The sequence below is a fragment of the Trachurus japonicus genome, chromosome 7, assembly GCF_045865225.1.
Source record: "Trachurus japonicus isolate A0001 chromosome 7, Traja_1.0".
Lineage (NCBI taxonomy): Eukaryota > Metazoa > Chordata > Actinopteri > Carangiformes > Carangidae > Trachurus > Trachurus japonicus.
In genome coordinates this window covers 1991253-2007591 of record NC_140913.1, presented here as the reverse complement: position 1 = coordinate 2007591, position 16339 = coordinate 1991253, and the positions used below count along the sequence as shown (strand labels likewise).

At 46.1% G+C, this 16339-nt stretch overlaps 1 protein-coding gene across 2 annotated transcripts in view; it reads right to left on the bottom strand.

Moving 5' to 3' along the window:
* Positions 1-14536, bottom strand: part of hcfc1b (host cell factor C1b) — a 39410-nt gene extending 24874 nt beyond the window's left edge. For both annotated transcript variants that reach the window (XM_085780774.1, XM_085780775.1), the window contains exons 1-12: positions 13775-14536; positions 12905-13053; positions 12389-12549; positions 12067-12269; positions 9479-9563; positions 9228-9334; positions 7019-7198; positions 5672-5986; positions 5446-5594; positions 1712-1861; positions 1390-1617; positions 1152-1310 (exon numbers count right to left, since the gene is read on the bottom strand). In XM_085780774.1, the coding sequence (XP_085636900.1) occupies positions 1152-1310; positions 1390-1617; positions 1712-1861; positions 5446-5594; positions 5672-5986; positions 7019-7198; positions 9228-9334; positions 9479-9563; positions 12067-12269; positions 12389-12549; positions 12905-13053; positions 13775-13946 (2058 nt within the window). In that variant the 5' untranslated portion in view covers positions 13947-14536. The remainder of the gene's footprint in view (positions 1-1151; positions 1311-1389; positions 1618-1711; positions 1862-5445; positions 5595-5671; positions 5987-7018; positions 7199-9227; positions 9335-9478; positions 9564-12066; positions 12270-12388; positions 12550-12904; positions 13054-13774) is intronic.
* Between the last annotated feature and the right edge of the window lie 1803 nt (positions 14537-16339).

Genomic DNA, 16339 nt, shown 5'->3' with positions numbered 1-16339 from the left:
CAAAATCAATATGACTGAACTGTATATGAAAAGATATAGGAAGGAAGGAAGGGCCAGATACAGGAAGTCACGACACGTGACACTTTTTTGTTGTTGTTGTTTTTACACAGCACGGTGGTCTCTCTCTCTCTCTCTCTCTCTCTTTTTTTTTTTATCAAAAGCGACTTTCTCCAGTGTTGTTCCAGACGTTTCTGGTTTGTTGATCTCGAAGTGGAAGCACGTATCACCGCTGTTTTCAACGACTAGCCTGTCTCAAAAGCGCTCACCGGCGGCCAGTCTCAGTGTAACGGAGCAGAGACATGATACTCCCGCTGCAGTCAGAGACCCGCACCGCCGCCCCACACCCCGTCTCACGCAGCCTGAGCTCAGTCACTCACCCACCTCATCTACTGTGTTTATTGGTGATAAACGGGGATACTGCCGGTAAAACCCGACCGGCTTGATGAATCTCGGACCCAACACGGCCGGAGTCACGAGCATTAATTAATTAATTCACAACCCGACCGCAGTAAAAAAAAAAAAGTAAAAAGAAAGCCCGGGGGAAACACTGGTTTTGAGACAGTTAACAGTTAATCAAGTTGTTAATAAGCTGTGTGATGTGTGTGAGTGACAAGGCTATGGCGGAGCGTGTCCTGCTGCAGATCAGTCACTCTGCTGTGTGTGAGGTGGTTAGTGGATGGAGTTGGATGCGCCCTCTACAGGATAAATAGCCTAATGTCGGGGATCTTTTTAAATGGGGGAACATTTTCAAAGTAAAACCAAGTTTTATTTCTGAAAATATCGGCGACAATCGACGAGTTTTGGCCGATTACCGATTATTCTCAAACGGGCTATAATCGACCGATTTAATCGGCTCGCCGATAAATCGGTCGGGCCCTACTGTGTAGCTACATTTATTGTCTGATCTTCCTTCACAGGGGCTGCTGCACATACTGTCAGCCCTCCTGTGTAACTTTTTGCTGCAAAATATGACTGAAGGCAGTGGAAGTCTGCACGTGTCGACACGCCCCCATGAGTTGACAACATAAGGAGCTAATAATAAAAAATAAAAAAAACCAATAGTATTAATCGATCAAAGTTCTTGTTATCGGTTAACGGTTAAACATGTACATCCCTAATTGTGGGTAGAGAGCAGGAGAATTCAGCAGTACCTGGAGGATCTGGGCGACTGAGCTGCCACCAGCCTGACTGGTAACCGCTCCACTCTGAACAGATTTAGTCTGGACCATGGAAACCACCTTCCCCAGGTTCCCTAGGTTCCCCAGGTTCCCCAGGTTCCCCAGGTTACCGAGGTTACTGAGGTTACCGATCTGAAACAGAAGCAAGATGAGTTGATCAGATCTGTGGAGATGAACAGGTGTGGGTTCTGGCCCTGCAGATGACACTCACCAGAGTCCCGCCTCCTCCCACACCGAGTGGACTGTTCACCAGAGTGATGGTCTTGGTGACTCCGCCCACCACCGTGGTGACAACCTGAGCTTGTTGGGACACCGTCACCGTGCCTGATTTATGGACCGTGATGATTGGTCGGCTGGGGGTCCCCGGAGTGGACACCACCGAGGCCCCGCCCACCTGAGCAGCAGCCGTCTTTAACATCCGAGTGGCCGGGTTGCTGACCTGAGACAGAAGACAGGTGAGAGCTCCTCCTGCTGCGTAATGATCTCAAACAGGTTTATTCATCGAAAAGCAGACAACTGTAGACTGGAGTTACCATGGAAACGGGAGCAGCCACCGTCTTAACAATTGTGGCTCCCGTGGGGACATTCAGCATCGTCGCGGAGGACGGAGAGATTTTCTGAGTCGCTGCAGCCGCCGCCGCCAAAGCCGCCATGCCGCTCATCTGGGGGCTGCTTCCTATTGGCTGAGAGCAGACGGACAGGATGAAGGGTCATGTCAGATCTCATAGCCTCAGCCTAACGCTGGTCTCACTCGTAGACCATCAGTATCAGGCCCAGTTAGATCAGGGCATGCTGACACTAACCATGTTTCCGTTCACTCGTCAGTCAAATTATCTTAAGTTCAATAAAAATATGAATGTGAATAACGCCGGTTCAAATGCGTTTCCATCTACACGACAGACTACACGATTATTTTGTCTTTCTTTTTTTCTCTTCAGATCTCCATGTCTTTTTTTTTTTTTTGATTATTTTGTCTTTCACGATTTTGGTCTCCATGTCAGATCAAACGATCACAGTGGCATAAATTCTTGACGTGTCTTGGTCGGGAGACTGGCAACACTACAAGTATCACCCCGACCAATCATCGATCACGACCCTGTACGAGTTCACAGGCCGTCGGGGAGGCGTCACAACAAACTGTCAATCATGGATACCGTAGCGCTGTGTGTGATAGCGGTCTTCTGCTCAAACACGAAAAATAAAAAAGGCTGAAAAAATGATAGTGGATCCGTTCCTGGGTCTGGTGAAGAGGACAGTCTGAGTGTCTGTCCTTCACAGACATGGGGGATATTAACGGATATGTCATCCTATCCACCTTTTTCCGAACGTCAAAAACGTAGCCTGTTTTGCTCTTCCGGTGGAATTTTATGTTTACGTTTCCATGGTTTCAGTAGTCGCGGTAAATGCATGGATTTTTTTTTTTTTTTTTCTGTGAAAATCTGTAAAACGCATGGATCATCACAGCAGCTTTTAACAGTGGATATCACACAAATTGACATCCGTGTTAAAAGCAGCGTTAATAGATCCATGCGTTTACCGCAACTATGACAACAACTGAAAACCATGGAAACGTAACCGTACAATTGCACCAAACCGGCAAAACCGGCTTCCGGGTTTGCCCATAGATGACGTTCGTAAACTTGTGGATTGGTCGACATCAAGGTTCACGTCGTAGGAGATGTCAGACTAGGTGAAGAAATGCAAAAAATTCTAACATGATAGACTTTTCATTGGGGCGTCCTACAGCCTGTCAATTATGTGACGCTACACATCCGTTTGTCTTTCCCGACGCTCATAATCGGGCCCAACGCTGGAAATATGTCGGCCATGATGAAACTGTGTCAAAATCGGCCTGAAATTGTGTAGTCTGAACCCGGCCATTCCTAAATCCTTCAATTTCTTTTTTTTTTAATTGTCGTAAACACACCACCACTGCCGCATGTCTCCACCTTCACAGCAGAGTCCTGCACTGGGTCGGGTACTCGCGAGTACTAAGGTAAACTACAGATAACTATCTTGCTCAGTATCTACTCTTTGCACCTCGATGGTTTTCCACACAGCATCATTTAACTCAGGTGACAGAATAACAACAGTCTCAGTACAGATCAGTGGTCACTGTAAAAACACACCGGTTTTTAAAATTAGCGGGTTTGATTCTCATGTTGGACATTGCACTCGAATGCTAGTGGAAAAGAAAAAAAAGAGAGAACTGAGTGTGTCAGTCCACTGGGCTTATAAATGAACAAGATTGATGATTATTATTGTAGCCCATAGGTTTAACACGACATACCCCAATAATGTTGCAATTGCGGAGGGGGGGGGGGGGGGGTTCCTAGCAGAAACATTGAATGCCACATGGCTGTCATCTAAACACGGCTTTGATACAGATGCAGCGCATGTTAACCACTACAGACAGCGGAGGTGGGTTGTGAACGGCAGCGCTTCAAACTGTTCTGGGAGATGGAGACTCTTCACATGAAGCCAGTCTGTCCTGTTCACCTGCATCTGTCTGTGTTTACTCCACAGCTGGAATACGGAGCAGGATCGACATAAAACATGATGCAACCAGGGTTTCCGTTGTCCGGTAATTACCGGACTTTGGCCGGTAAAATCTGCCGAAGTCCGGAATTTTCTAACCCCGCTGGTCAAAATGTCCGGTGAAAATATTTCCTCCGAGTCCGAGCACAATTTGAATTTTATAAAAAATAAAATAAAAAAAAACGAAATCGGAGATTTCAGCGACATCTACCCTGAGTGGAGATAGGCTTCACTCTGCAGAATCGCATTAAAACAGCACAGTGAAGTCGCCTGGCGGAGAGCAAAGTCTCAAGACTGATGCGCATTTCAAGCTGCGCTGAGACACTGCACACATTAGATTTTAAAACAGCTGCAGCACGTTTCACACATGCGAAAATGCGTAAAAAGTAAAAGAAAAAAAGAGAACTTGTCAAGGGATTTTTTTTCAGTTTGTTTGTTGAGTTTGTATTGCAAAGCAGCAGACTTTTTATTATTATTAGCCCATGTCAAGTTGCCAGCACGCCGCGTTATTATGAAATGAGCCAGTCCAAGTTGTGTTTTATGTTTGCAAATTATTGTATCTGAGAATAGGCCTTCAGCTGCTTTATGTTCTTTATGTAGGCTATGAGCGCAGGCTTGTGCAATATTTATTTTAGAATTTACGTGGTCATTTGACGGCATTAACAGTAAATTACGTCTGCCATGAATAGATTTTTCGACCAGCGCAACATCGTTCCTTTCAGTCACCTCCGCATAGCGCTCTTTCTCCGTCGTCGACTCACACCTCACACAGAGCAGCGCACATGCATGACAGTCGTGCCCGGCATAGGCGCCGATTCCGTGGGCGCTTCGGGGCACAAGCACCCATGGGGGGCACGCCACCAGATGCGCATTTCTCCGTGCCTCGCCTCGGCCCCTCAGCTGTGTGTCTGTGTATCATGTGTAGCCCGTATGTGTGTGTAGCCTGTGTGAATATGTGTATTAATCTCTTGCGTGCTCTGTAATGAATAAACACAAATCGCGGCAGAGTGCGAGCCTGGCACAGAGGTGCGCGGCCCTGGCGCATCTGGCACAATCGGTTAACGACACCGAAATGAAACTGGCTCCGCTTCGCAACTATTTCGCGTCCGACGTCCATGTTAAGCACACGTTATTGTAGCGTCCGAGCCGACGTAACTACAACAACATAACAGAAACTTACCTGACAGCTCTCACTTCCTCCTCTGCTCCTCCTCACTCACTCACCTACACACACACACACACACACACCTACACACCTACACCTACACACACACACCCCCCCCGGCCCCTCAGCTTCTCATCCAACCTGCCCGGCCCGAACCGTACACATTCACAGTCAGTCAGAAATCACGGAACTTAAACACCATAACAACAACATTACTGCGGGGTTGCTACAATATTTTCAGTTGTGCAGTCGGCTATTATTTTATTTGTCCGGTAAATTGAAAACCTGCCGGTCACGTTGTCCGGTGACATTTTTTTCTAGCGGAAACGCTGGATGCAACCCACATTTATCCGACAAAGAATTGTTTCCATCAGCAACTGTCGCATAAACTTTGTATCGATCAAGAGAAAATCCGATGAGACCGACCGTGTTCAGTTTTTATCGATATCCATATTAATCGAATTTCGTGTTTCCATAAGGCATTTCTAATTCAATATTGCTTCATGCGAATAAAAACGTGTGGATGGAAACATGGTTAGTGAACACAGCTACAGCTCTACATACCGTCCCCTGTCCAGCCTGAGCAGGAACCACCATACGAACACCTGCAGGAAGTGATGTCACGGCAACTGGTGATTTGGGCACAGCCTGTTTCACTGTGACGACTGAGGCTCCTCCCACTCCGCCTGAAGCCGCTGCCACCTTCAGTACGGCTGCAGAAACACAGACAGGTGAGACATGTCCACATCTACCTGTCCTATCAGCTGTAGGCGTTCCTGCGTGAACCCACCTGGTGCTTTGGCAGTGGAAGCCAATGGGCTTCCGGGTATGGAGGCGGTGGGGGAGGGGAGCAGCGTGGCGCCAGCTAGCGGGGCAGCCAGGGGGGCGGGTGAGATGGCGATGGGGCTCTTGGGGGAAGTGGTGCTGCTTGTGGCGGCGGGGACGGGGTTGGAGGCGGGCGAGGCGGCAGCAGGTGGAGCAGGAATGTCGTACTTCTGCACCTGCAGCAGGTAAGTGTCTGCGGTCTGCGACGGCCCCCAGCTCACCTCCAGAGACGACGTGTTGGCCCGGACCAGCTGCACCCGAGAGGGAGCACAGGGACGCTCTGAGGACAGACGGGTGAGACAGGGTCAGAGAGGCAGGGAACATATCAGACAGATGAGACAGACAGGAGCTTGCTGTCCATCTCTGACTAGGGATGTCACAATTACTTGTTTTCACAATTAACCGCGGTATTAAACGCCACAATTAATTGATCGTAAAGATTCTTAAATACTGTCACTTTCCAAAAAAGGACCGAATCGGCAGATCAGCACCAAAGTAAAGGTAAATGCACAGATACTGGTCCGTTTACCTAACGTAACATTCAATTGGTAGGAATTTATATGTTGGTGTATAATTTGTAAATTACTGTGATTACAACAATTAATCGATTAATCAAACAATAATCAATTATTAAATTAATTGTCAACTACTGTTTTTTAAGAAAAAAAGTCAAAATTCTCTGATTCCAGCTTCTTAAATGTGAATATTTCTGGTTTCTTTGTTCCTTTTGACAATAAACTGAGTGTCTCTTTGGTTTGTGGACAAAACAAGACATTTGAGGACGTCGTCTGGTGGTTTGGGAAACACTGATTGACATTTTACAACATTTTATTGACCAAACAACTAATCGATTCAACAGATTAATCAATAATGAAAAATAATCGTTAGTTGCAGCCCTAGTAATTTGTAATTTAAAAAAAAACTGAAATAAGATGACAATTAATGACCTTAATATTTCAAACACTTCCCTGGGGGATTAATAATTGGTCATATATTAATAGACATAAAAATATTTTGTGTAAATAATTAGTAATGTAATTATATATTGAGGATATTTGATTTAACACATTAATAGTGTTGTGAAATTAATTAATACATAATAACCGTGATAATCACAATACCATGATTATTTCTCTGACAATAATCGTACCAAGAAAATCTGTAATCGTGACATCCCTATCTGTCACTCCAGAGAAAACCAGAGCCCCAAGCTTTAAAAATAATGATCAGCTCTGTCTTCTCTACTTTTTACTGCTGCGATGCTGCTGCAGTTGATAGAGAGAGAATATGTTGTTATGTTCTCTGTACTCACCAGTCTCCAGGTACCACAGATCCTTGCAGCACACCTGGTTGTTCCAGGCCTTCCTGTATCCATCCCTACCGCTCCAAATGTAGAGTCTGGAGTTGATGGCCACGCTGCAGTGACCTGCTCGAGCTCTGGGGACGTTCTCCTCCAGACTGTCCATCAGGACTGTCTCCCAACACATGGTGTCTGAGCGGAGAGACAGGTGGACAGACGGGTAAGCGTACGAGCGAAAGGACAGATGTACCACAGATTTTCACATGAAATCTCTAGGGCTGACCCAAAAAAATCAAAGCTTCGAAGCTTTGAAGCTTCGTTCAGTGCCATGGTAATCGTTCATGAAGCCCGTGATCGATTGGTTTTTTTTTTCTTCCTTTTTTCCTTTTTGACACCGGTTCACATCGGCAATTGTTACATTAAAAAGAGTAGGCGACTTGGCATCCTGGAAACCTGCCTGATTTTGGAGACATGCAGTGTTTGTTTGCCATTACTTTCATTGTTTCCGCTACGATCGCGCCCCCCCCCCGGTCAGACGTTACGGTCGCCGCCGCCACTGTGCTGAAGTGACACAGGGAATAAGTATTGAACACATGAAGAAAAGCAGCTGGAATCTTTCAGTGTTTATGCTGCATTCGATTGCAGGGCCCTCGAGGTGGGGACTCCGACTTGGGGATTCAGGTAGAATCCAAGCAGCCCGAGTTGGTCGGAGTTGACCCTTCGCCAACCCAATTGTCCAATCCTACGTTAGCCACCGTAACTATAGGCTTGGCAAGCTTTCGGCAGTGAGTCATTACGTTTGCTTTTGTGGACACATTTTTAGACTAGGACGAAAAACATTTGTTTGTAAAGAAGGAAGCAATATAGAGATGTTCAGATACGAGCAGACTTTTTTTTCAACTTGAGCAAGTGTAAATATGGGGATAACCATATGTTCACATCCGAAATGACAGCTGTACTTTTACAGCTTTTACCTGGGGCAGGGACTGCTTTCACTGACTGATACAGCGGTGGGAGAGAAAAAACAGCAGCAAAAGCTGTATGTGGTTCACGATCGCCCCAAAACTTGCAGTTTGACAACCAGTGAGATGACCTAAGTCTTCGTGGGTTGATAGACGGTAAAATTACCAGCCCTTACTGCTGCTCTGTACATTGTCCAGTCGTGTCGTTGAACAGATGTTTTATCCTCCTGCGCGAGTCAAGTCACTGAAAACTCTGAATGATCTTTGTGACTTCTTCTCTCTATTATCTCACAACAGTTTATCCAGAAATTTGCTGATATTTCCTTTGAAATCGATACCAAATATTGCCAGGAGCATGGCTGGGAGTGAAAGCTTGCCCTATCTTCGATAGAAATATGAGACGTGGTCAATAGGTTTCATTCATCCATGTTTTGGCAGACAATACAAATAGCCAAAATTGAGAGTTCCACTGCGCCGAACCAATCATGTGGCTGGAATAGAGCCAGTCAACAGTAACACGTGTATTTGTTTGGGTTGCTGCAGACGTGCACATCAGCTGACACCGCCGGTGAAAAAAAAAAAAAAAAAAGAGAGAGAGAATGAGTGTTGTTTCGAAAAAAAAAGTAAAGGAGAACTTGGACAAGTGGTGCGCAATGGAGACACCAGGCAGTTGGAGCGGACTGCGGTCACGGTGCGGCCGCTCTGCTGCTCACCCGGACTTTTTTTTTTTTAATAGCCTCGCCTTCATTCATCTTCGGCGGGGGGCGGTGCGCCGTCTTATAATGTTACAGAAAACCCTGCATTATGTTTTTGCTACTGTTCCCACACTATAGAGACAACTTGCCTTTCAAGAAACTTGTTTTCTGTTTAAAAGGGACACACGTAGTAATAGTATTCACCCATCTTTTAACCGGGTAGTTACGTCTCCAGTCTGCCGAGCGGACGGGCGCACAGCTGATGTGCTTCCATTCCAACAGACACATGGATTCAGCGTGGACAGAGAGCGTCAGATGTGACGCGATTGTCGGACGCTCGCTCGCGTCGCATCCAGTTAGGACACAGTGTTAGACTGATCTGGAATCAGCAGGTGAACAATGAGTAATGCACTCAACCACCACGGCCTCTATGCACACTCACCATGCAGGACTGTTGATGTGTTCAATACTTATTTTCCCTGCTGTGTGTGTGTGTGTGTGTGTGTGTGTGTGTGTGTGTGTGTGTGTGTGTGTGTGTGTGTGTGTGTGTGTGTGTGTGTGTACCCAGGTTGAGGCAGGCCAGTGTGTTGGTACACTTCCACTCCTTCTCATGAGTGGCCACTTTAACGTCATCCATGACCAGAGGGACCCATCCTCCAAACACATACATCCTGCACACACACACAGAGAGGCAGAGTCACTGTAACAGTAACAACTGCATAAACAGATTAACTATTGTATTACCAATAGCAAAGTAGTATTAGTATGTGTTTGGAGCACTAGTGTGTACAGTGGCATTACTATGTGTATCTTACTTGTTGTTGATGGTGGTGGCCGAGTGCAGACTGCGGGGCAGAGGGGCAGTTCCACTGAGGGCTGGTTTGGTCCAAGCCAGAGAGTCTGTGACATCATCAGAACAGGAACCAATAAGAAATCAGTACAGGTTGCTAAAACGAGGACCTGCTATGGTTCTTCTGAGTTTTGTCTTTCCAAATGTGTCTTATAGCTAAATACTCCACAGGCTCAAAGACTAAACACCAAGGGGAGCAACTGTGCCGGGGCAAAACCTGCCTGAAAGAGTGTTTCACACAGGGGGACTAGAGATTAACAGAAGATGCTAGGGCTGTCAGAACGAACTTTGCTATTTGAACGGAATTCCAGTTATTTAAAAAATGAGAACATTTGAAGGTGGAAACTGACGTTCCAACGCATGCCTTCTGCAACGACGCTGTTAACGTTGTGCGTCGCGAAGTTTAAGGTGGTACAAGTTGATAAAACAAACTATTTTGTTGTTCTTGTGCGTGACGTACAGTTGCAGCTTCAAATTTACGAGCTGAGTTTTTTTAATTGCCCCTTTATTCAGCTGGGGCGATGGCCTATGTGTTCCCACTACACGCACAGCTTCTTCTTCTTTTTTTTATCCAATGACCATTTGCGTGCCAATCACACATCAACTGCGATCTGTTGCACCACTACTTATAATATTTCGATTTCCCTTCTTTAAGTTTTATACTGAGTTGGTAAAACTTAAAGGCACATTGCGTAGGAATTACTCCCATCTAGCGTTGCGGTTGTATATCGCAAGCAACTCAATCGTATTTTTCATGCTGCATTCACGTGAAATTGGGCAGACGGCCGCTGCACGTAACGACATAAACAAGCCTCTATGTAAACAAGTGGTCCGTCAGCACGAGGCAAAACAATACACGTGACAAATGTTGTCATGGCGATGTCGTATTGTTTACCTGAACCACGTTTTACCGGCTTTCTCTGGACTTCTGTGACTAAAATGACATCTGGTTTGTTACCGACGGCCGTCTGCCTGACTGCAGGTGAATGCAGCATTAGTGTAACGCTCCATTCCTCCTCACTGCGTTACCGCGGTGTCTCTGTTGAGTTTCCGTGGTTTCCTACCGTCACGCTGCCACTGAAGGTAAAAACATGGCGACACCACATGGCAGCCAGCACCGAGCTTACCCGCTCCATGTAGATATGAATGATATGAACGGCTAATTCAGAGCTGAAAGGAACACTTCAGTTTGTTGATGGGGCGGATTACTGATTAATGAAAAACAGACTTTTGAATGAAATAATCGATTTTCGTGAATAGATAACAGGAGAAGTTACACAATAGGTACGTTTCCATTACCCCTTGAAATGCGCAAAACCTAAATATCGAAATTAAAAACTGGTAATGGAAACACCTACATTTCGAAAAAACTCTCAAATATCGCTAAAAAGTTTTTACGCTCTCATGAGGTGGTTTTTGAGACGTATCGATACAAACTTGTATCGCAAAAGTGTAATGGAAACACTTTTTTCGCTTTTCTACACGTCACCGGCGTCAGCGGAGTTGTGTGTGTCCACGCTGTGTTGGTTTATGTAACTTGAGGGGACAAATTAACCACATGTTTATTGTCATGCATTGCTGACCTGGGCATTGTTTCTCAATAAATTAGAAAAACCTTTTCTATCATTCCCCTTTTCCGTGCATGGTTGAAGGAGATTGGCTGGCTCGCATCCACGCTCCACTCCTTCCTGCGCCGACATGTCCCCGTAAGTCACATAAACCAGTACGGGTGTGTGGAAACGACCACCTATATTGTCAGCACCTCATCACCGCTGGTGTTTAAAAGGCTCCGTTCTTTCTGCAGTCAGGTTAAAGCGCGCATCCGCCGTGTTGGTAAACAAATAATCCCTGTATATTAACGTAGGCCTATGTGTCGGAGGCAACCGTGCTTGAGCAGCTTGGGTTCGAGGTGGTGTGAGTGCGGGCCAGCGGGGAAAGGGGGGGGCATTCGTGCTTCAGCACAGTACGGAACAACTGGCCCGAGTGTGAGTGTGCCCTTATTTGTGGCCGCTGCCAGCGCCACACGGACTTTACCTTTCAGCAATCAAGCGCTGTTTTCGTCTTTGTTAAAAACAAAAACAGCAACAGCTGTAGGCAGCTGAGATCGCTGTGCCGTCACCATAGAAACGCAAGACGCATTACGGCTCATTCACAAAACACCTTTCAATGGAAATACCCGCAAATAGCAATTGCACTTTTTCGAAGTTTCAGAAATATCGCTTTTAGTGGACGCGGGACGTAATAATAAGCTGATATAGGCGTATATAATGAGCAAAAAAAAAAAAAACATAAAAAATTTGAATATTTTTCGACTATTTAACATAACAATAAATTTGAGTCTGATTTGAGGGGAAGACTGACAGCCCTATAAGATGCACAGAAGAGGAAATGTAATGTCTGTTTGGAACACTGAAGCATGATCATCTTCTAGTGGACTCCAGCAATAAAATGCTGGACAATAAAAATGGTCATTGAGACTTGATCTATTGCTATTGTCAGGTCACAGACTGAAACACCAGGCCTGGTGCCTCACCTTTGCTGAGAGTGTCTCACCTATGTCGAGCACCCACAGGTCTCCCAGTCTGCAGCCACTCATCCCTCCGTAGATGATCAGCTTGTTGGCCGTGCGGCCGCTCGTCACCACGGCTGTGTGACTCTCTCTAGGTGGTGGAGCCTGTCCCGACGTCAGAGGGATCTCCCAGCCCACCACACTGGAGCCTGGACGCAGCTCCAGACAGTACAGGTCGTTCAGATACCTGAGAGAGCAGCGTCAAAGGTCATAAGGTTCTCAAACTGAACAAACGGTTTACGTTCTGGGATTTTTTTTTTCATTTGGAGTCTGTAAGACCCGAGTGCACCTGTCTGTATTTCCCACCTGGGGATGTTGTTCTTGGGGTCTTCGCTGTCGTTGGCCAGTCCTCCAAACAGATAGCAGCGGCTGCCAATCAGAGAGAAGCTGTGTCCAAGGCGGGGGCAGGGGAGTGGGCCGTTCTTTGGAGCTTTGGCCTTCAGACGTTTCCACTCCCAGCGACTTGCCTGAAGGACAGAGTCAATATAGACCTTGTTACTATATACAACTCATAAGTCAGCTCCAAGTTTGTTTCATTAATGGGCACGGGCTGCAGCAGACCAGACCAATCACAGCTCTGCTGCTGCTCTGAGGGAGGGGTTTAATTCATGTTTACGTGACTGGAACAGCTGACAGGTGGAATATGAAAGATTATCTAGCACTGACTTCAGAATCTGTCATTTCATCAACTTTTGCAGACATAAGTGGGAAAAAGAAGATTAACCAACTTATAATGATTTCATTATTTTTATGTAGCAGCATTTAGATGGACTGTGTCAGACTGCAAGCTCCACAGGTAGCTCCAGCAGTGTCATCACTCACCTGCAGCTCATACAGGTCATTGCTGTATTTGCCGTACTCCACCATCCCTCCAAACACCAGCAGGCGTGTCCCATCACACACAAAGCCATAAGCTGCACAGCCAGGGGGGACGTCACCACGGACCGCAGGGATAAACCACTGGTTGGTAGCTGCAGGGGACACCAACAAGTTACACATGTGATAATTAATACTTAACTAAACAACAGAGTCTGTGTGTTAATGCGCTGTCTCCAAATCTCTGACTGCCAAGAGTAAAAGTCACTATGATGTTGCTCTACAAACATCAGTTAACTGTGTTGTTGTAGTTACACAGAAATGATCTCAGCTCTTAACACAGCAGAAGACAGACAGAACAATACCTGGAGCTGATTAAACTCAGAGTTCTCAAACAGGAACTGCAGGTCAAAATATAATATATTATACTTTCATTTGCTCCTTATTTTGACGCTGTTTATATTTCATAGTATTTCCTGTTGTCTGTGTTCTGCTGCAGCAGGGGGCGTGTCTGCGGCGTCACCAGTATTTTCAGTAAAAAGGCGCCATTTCTCTCTGTGTTATTGCCAGAGCTGCTTTTAGCTTCTTGCTAACCTTGTTAGCATACATAGCATGGGTATGAGTTAGCTTAGCTTAGCCTAGCCTAGCCGGCTAAGCAACAGCCCGCACCAATCTATGTCACATCCCCAGAATAATATCACAACACAAGTCCAGTTAGCTTTGAAACGTCGTTAGCGGTCATCATTCAGAAAGCACAGACAGATGCTAATTGTAGCCGGGTTAGCAATAGTGATTGTTCAGGTTGCTGTTGGATCCCCGCACAGACCCTCATTTCACAAATCATTCCCGATGTGTGTGCCACGGTTCCCCCTCTACCTGTGTTGTAGACGTGCAGTTCATCCACAATCCCCTCGTTCCCTCCGCCGAACACCACCATCAGCTCCTTTATGGCCACGGCTCGGTGTCCGTGCCGGGGCCGTGGCACCGGGCCGGTCCAACCTACTATCCGCTTCCAGCGGGGCTCGATCACAGCAGGGTCAGATGCCATGACGCCGCTGTCAGAGTCCTGTGCTCACGGTCTTCACTGAGAGAGAAATCCAAGTTTAGTCGTGACTGTAGAATGAAGTTAAAAATCGCCTCCTGGTCGCTAACTGAGCTGGATTAGCATTATCACGCTAACTAGCTCCGTGGCTAGTTTAGCCTCGGCTAACCCTGTGGGCAGAGATCAACGTCTGCCCCGGGGGTCGCTATTGTTTATTAGAAACTGAAGAACGGCTCTCAGGCACCGACCTAAAGCGAAGGATCGGTTTCAGGCACAGACCAAGTTGGTGGCTCAGAGGCGGGCTGCGGTGCTGTTGGTTAGCTAGCCAGCAGACTGCAGCGGAAAGTCCGCCATTTTACCCGGTGAATGTTGTGCAGAGTCGGTAGAAAGTCGCCAGTAGCTGCTTAGGCTGACAAACACCAGCAGAAAGACAAACGCGGATCGGGTGGTGACTGAATGCGCTGTACGGCTGCTCCATGCAACGGTGTGATGGGGTACCGGGAAGGCTTCGGGTCGCTGTTAAATGCGCACGGCAGAGAGGTTGTGTGCCGGGAAGGGAGCCGCCATCTTGCTGCTAACAGCAACCGAAGAAAACACAGAGCGGCTAACTGCTAACGGACTAGTTAAGAGGCGGACAGTGTCACACACAAAACACCGTCCCGTTAGAACACCCGCTGGGTGAAACCTGGACTAACTATTTGACTACAACCAGTGTAAATAAACGCTGTAAATACAATGTTTTGTAAAAATGTTATTTAATATTAAATAAAGTTACTGTTTGAACGGGAACTGTTAAGATTTAGTTTGTTTTCTGCTGATAATCTGTTTTCTGGCACTGATCGAAAATCAACGATGATTAAAAAATTGTTTTAAAAAAGTTAAACGTAATAACCAACATCAGTTTCATAATAATCAACTGTAGCCCAATAAATCCATTCTAATATAATTCTTTGTAAAATCATAATAACTATTGTAAGCAATAATAATAAAATAATTATTTGCAGACCACTGTGATGAAAACAGCACAGACAGGGTGGATAGCACTGCCCAGTGGCTGCACTGAGGAAGAACAAAAGTTAATCACAAGCGTTTCTCATAAAAACTGTTTATTTCAGTCAAATCCGGAAAATATAAAATATAAAACTGTTTAAAAAATGACGTTTAATTAAAAAAAAAACAACTCATTGTATTTAAAGAAAAAACAATGAAATAGTTTATAGTCTTTCACTTGATAAGATGTGTGCAGTTACTGTAGCCTATTACAAGTGAGTATGAATGAAGTGACGATGATAACGATCAGACAGGTTTGAAGAACAGGAGCCCTGACACCTGTAGGTGTAAGAGGGTTATGTAGTTCACAGTCATTTTGTGTGTGTTACCGTTTAATTAAAGCAGAAGTGAGCGATCCGGTCGTTTGGGCTAATGCTGCGTTCCAGGCAGGCTTTTGAAACCGTAAGTTACAGCTTCAAGTCACGACTTACGACTTTGTAGCGTTCCAGGCAACCCGCAACTCGCGTTTCTCCGACCTGTTGCCTGTGAAAGTCACTATAACGGCCACTCGTAACTTCCGACCCGTGAACTCGTACCAGATCGAACTGGTACGACTTCACAGGTCGGAAAATCACGAGTTACGAGTTGCCTTGAACGCACCATAACGTCTTGTCAGCCGATGGAGTTGTCGGTCCTCGTCCCTACGTCACCACATTCACGCGCATCCCTTGGCTGCACACACAGCCCTGCATGCCGTTCTCTCTCCTCATTGGATAAAACTTGTAGGATACAAGAAAAGTTTTCTCCTCGGCGCAGAGCAGAGTGACTGAGAGACCCGTGTTTCGGGCCAAACACTCTATGTAAGTGATTGCTGTCGGAAGATGTAACTATTTAAGACTTATATTAACACAAACATATCGCTTACTTCTGCTTTAACCAGTTTCAATGATGTGATTACAGTCACTTCACACTGAGGCCCCGTCCAGACGAATACGCAGCTTCACCGAATCCAATCTTTTTCTTAATCGTTTTGAAAAAAATCTCTGTAAACACGGCATCGTTTTCAGAAATATCTGCGTCCACATGGATCCAGTGAAAACGACCCAAAACGCTGTAGTACATAGTCCAGGCGTGTGTGGAGCGGGTGGAGTGTGTGTGGCGCTGTAGCGCTGCCACACATAAACACTTAAGACAGAGAAGAAGACGGGAAGTCCCCGCTGAAATTCAATAGAAGAAGTCCCCCGCTGTATTCAAACTCAAACATGGGATTAAATGTTGACAGGGAGTCGTGTCAGAGTAAATATGACCATCAGTGATGATTAAACAGGCGCGATTCAGCCGCAGCAGCGACCCGACGGCAGTCGGCCGTTGTTGTTGTTACGTTACATCCATAGACTGTGGAGCTGCTG